The sequence below is a fragment of the Diabrotica undecimpunctata genome, unplaced genomic scaffold, assembly GCF_040954645.1.
Source record: "Diabrotica undecimpunctata isolate CICGRU unplaced genomic scaffold, icDiaUnde3 ctg00000573.1, whole genome shotgun sequence".
NCBI lineage: Eukaryota > Metazoa > Arthropoda > Insecta > Coleoptera > Chrysomelidae > Diabrotica > Diabrotica undecimpunctata.
The window spans coordinates 2241485-2245926 of record NW_027311888.1 but is presented as its reverse complement, the minus strand read 5'-3'; the positions used below and the strand labels follow the sequence as shown (position 1 = coordinate 2245926).

At 37.3% G+C, this 4442-nt stretch overlaps 1 protein-coding gene across 1 annotated transcript; it reads right to left on the bottom strand.

The window, feature by feature from the left end:
* Positions 1-569: 569 nt before the first annotated feature.
* On the bottom strand, positions 570-4442 carry LOC140431150 (uncharacterized). The gene has a single exon (XM_072519064.1). The coding sequence runs from the start codon at positions 4440-4442 to the stop codon at positions 570-572; it is 3873 nt and encodes a 1290-aa protein (XP_072375165.1).

Genomic DNA, 4442 nt, shown 5'->3' with positions numbered 1-4442 from the left:
TCTTTTATGTTAAGACATCGACACTTTGGTGTAAATTCATTAGTTACTATGTTGTATAGCGTTCAAATGAATTATTGGGGGCTAATAACTCTAGGTTATCTTTAAAAATAGGAAATTCTCCGACTCCTGTTTTGGACAGGCTATCGAAGAATTGACTTAAATCTAAATCGAGGAAGACCAATAAGTTATCGATTGTCTTAGGAGGCTGCACGAACACATAGCTCTGGAGTTAACCAGAACGGTTCATTAATTTGCCAATGGTCCATGATATCTTTTTAGTGGTCATATCTAAACATCTTTTTTAAATGCGCTAATCTTAAGTATCGTGATTTAGAAATAATATTTAGAAAATTAAGATCTATTACAATTATCATATAATATAAAAAACGAAAAGCGAAATGAAATGGTGAAATAATGAATAATAAATTCTGAATCAGATATATCTTAAGTTGTAATAAATAAACCACGTTATAAAAACGACAATATACAATTTGCATCCATCTTAAAGTCAATCATCAAGGATAAATGTTAAAATATGACTATTGATATATTAGATATATTACTTTGCGTTAATCAACATCCATCTTAGAATCAATTAAATAATGCCCCCACGGAAGTGTATCATATGACTCCGGAAGGTGATGTCTTTTATCATCATTGGGGCTTAGCGCAATCTTGCTTTGTGTTATGGTATAAACATGGTGCTTATCTGAGCGTATTAGATTCTGTGAAGCATACACCTTTTTTAAGTTATCCAAACACTCTACATAGTCCTCAAACGTAATTTTCGTGTTCACCACAGATTTCTTTACCCCCTTCGCCTTCTTTGTCACACCATAAATTTTAATAATTGCATCAATCTCATCATCCTCATATTCTTCCTCTTTCAACTTCCTCCTCTTTTCTTCGATCTTATCTTCTGTGATAACTACTTTTGTTGTATACAATTTAGATCGGAGCCCTATGTAGTCAGTCATTATTTGGCCTTCATTCTCATCTTTCATCATACCCAACACCTTCTTGTTAACCTGAGGGATACCATAAATATTGTCTTTACGATAGTCTGAGGTATCAAAATATTTATAGCAATCGTCTTTCATAGCATCATATGGGTCTTGTTCACGTATTTCCACGATTACACTATCGGTATCAGTATAGCAAGTTGTAAAGTTTTCACCGAACCTACTAGCTAAGTATCCATATTGAAAATCATAGATTGTCGTTTTAGCCAAGTCTAAAATACACATTCCGATATAGATTGGTTTATCTAACCATATTTCACTTCTACGCATCTCAACAGCTACCAAGTTTTCACTAAAAATCGTTGCATTCTTAAACAATGGGCTACTTATTCTAGCTTCAGCTCCGTAACGACCCTCCCACAAAGTAAGCAACTTTATATCAACGCGCTTGCGCACTGATTCCATAGTCTTCCCGAACACTGCATTATTCATAAGCTTAAAAAGATCCTTTTCAAACTTATTTTTCGCTGCCTTCAGGAGATTTGTATTAAGATCGATATATGGCTTTAACCATGGAGCCTGTTTGAATTTCAATACTCTATGTATCTTTTTCAGGATCAATCCATTTGCAAGCGCCTGTTTGAGTGCTCTATAATGTATTACATATCTTTCTTTATCTTGTAGGGTAGCCATTAATTTAGTCTGCTCTCGCGGACGTGTAGGAGGAAGCATAGTCTTAGAATTTAAAGACTCTGGACAAAACGGGATATCTTTATGACGATCATGAAGATGTTGAGGGTACGCCAGATCAACCTCGAGAATGTACCCTTCAGAAGCATCGTCGGCAATGGAAAGGACATCAATATTGGCATCGACCCACTCGAAACCCCCATATGGAAGATATTGAGACATGGCCCAACCATACTGATTATTAACATCAAAATACATAAGGAACGTTTTTGGTTTAGATGGGTCATAGTTGTTGATGTATGGATTGTTAGCTTTCACACGTCTTTTAGAGCAAACTTGACTAAGACCACCACGAATACCACGTTCAACAAACAAATGCATGTCAGGATCGGTTAAAAGCTCCAGTTCTTGACCTGTATATTTAAGCATTGCATCCCACGTAAAACCAGGTAAAGTATAATAGTGAGCAGGGTCAAGATTATAAGTTCGAAGAGAGCTGGATCGGAATCGCTCAAAGATATCTACAAGAAGAAGAATGTCGGTTTTCATATATAAATCGACATAATCCCCGAGAGTAGCACAATTGAATGACGACCAGACTTCTTGAGCGCGACGATAATGTCGACGAGGACATGGTTTATCCTCAAGTTTATTGTAAAAAGACTCAATAGGAGGTAGAGACGTTTCAGCAAATTTATTAAATGAATCAATATAATCATATGGCATGATACCTTTTTTAGTTAGAAGATGGAAATTCTCCTCAGGAAGCGAAGTATATTGGGACTTAAGATTAGGAAACTCGGGGAGGTAAGAAGCTAATTTATCAAGAGAATAAGACATAAATCGAAAACTGTCGATAAAACGGAATTTAATTCGAGCATCATCAATATGTTTTGTAAAAGAAATGTATTTTTCCTTAGTAATAGGAAGAAGATCTACGGGACCTTTGATGTGTGTAGCAATATCATTAACAATGAAGTGGGCGTCATATCCGCTAAGGTTATGAAATATCACTGGGATAGTATGAGCATCTTTGTAATTAATGTTACACCCTTCATGAGCTGCACCTCTGTAATTATTTTCTGGAGTGAGGTGGTCATGGTCTCGTACTTTCTTATCTTCAGGAGAGAAGCGTTGCTCGCAGATATGGCAATGAGTGGCTGCATGGAAATCGCTCTCTTGCTGAGTTGTCATATTTATATCATATGGGCACATAAACACCGTAGAAACATCCTCAGCAAGATGATTAAGTTTATCTGCGAACCATTTCATGCAATCCTTTCCTCGATATGAGTCATAAAACGACAAAGTGTCATCATACGAGCATTTAAAGAAATAACCAACTGCTACAGGAATATGCTCTTGAGGTTTTTTAGGATCTCCTGTACGTTTCAAAGCACTCTCGAGATCCGCGTACACGGCGAAGGGGGCTTTAATCTTATTACGAAAATTCTTAAATTTCAACATTTTATTGCTTTCCTCGGGCATTTTAATGGCTGTTTCATTAATTCTTAGGCAATCTACTGTGTGAGCTTCTAGCTGAGTAGATGATGAAAACGGTTGTAGGCATCTATCACATATAAGATCTGATCGGCCGCTGCAGCATGCCTTATGAATATTTAACTTTTCTTGTGTTCGAAAGTAATGGAGGCAGGCATCGCAGAAATATTTGGCTACTTTACGTTTACTAAGCTGCTTGGAGAGGAGGCGGGACAAACTTTTTATCCAAACGTAATGGTATCTAATAGGACCTTCGGTATCATCATATTTATCTTGAATTAAAAGCAAATTCACATGTTTATCCTTCTTGTTTTTAGTTAGAAATGTAGGGAGGGTCGTAAAATCTCCTTTGTCTTTTTTCAAAACGTATACATTAATTGAAATGTCATTCTGTTTTTCAAAATTAGGAATCTGCCTCATCGTCATTGGCCACTGTATTCCCTTCAACTTCAACACTTGCGAGTAGTGCGGATATTTAGACACTCTTTGAGGATCTTTATCGACAGGATTCAACGCTGATATGACAGACCACGCAAAGCATGCCTCATCATCATTTTTGACGTTAACGCATGCTTCCTTTCTCTTTATTTGAGGAGGAAGTTCAATATAAGAGGAACCAAGTTGTGGTGTGTATTTGTTAATGTTTACCCCCAGGTTAACAACAGCCTTTAGTGCCCAGCCACTATCTCTCTCTTGGAATTCCTCTAGCTTTTTGCTGAGGGGTTCAGACACATGGTTTTCAAACCATTCGTCAAGATTTGTGTCTTTGTATATTGGAGAGTTTGATGTGGTAAAATATTTAGTGTCTTTTAGGATTTTCTCTCCGCTAGCTATCTCGAATTCTCCCCCAAAAGCAGTATTAACTTTAACTACCTCATCCTTCTTTAGCGCGTTTTGAATCCTACGTTTGAATAGCGCCTTGCAATCTACTAGGAAACTGCTGGGGTCTTTGTGTTTGAGGTTTGAGATGACTCCAGTTCGAATTCTTGAGTTGAACGCTGATAAGGAATCATCCCATTGTACTCTATGCTTAGCAGTCTCCTTCATAGGTGTAAGTCCAGCCCCCTTCTTTTGTTCGGCCTTCAGATGGTTTCTCAACGTTTTCACATGCCTCATCTGAGCTTCTAAATGCTGCTTCTCACCCATCGTCTTGGCATATCTCATCGAATCTCGTATCTTTTTACTCGCTTTCCTACACTCAGTCAGCCCTTTCTTAACATTATCTTCCTGATAATCATTTCTAATCAACCCCAAGATGGATGCAATTAGCTGAATAAGTTTAGCAATCAT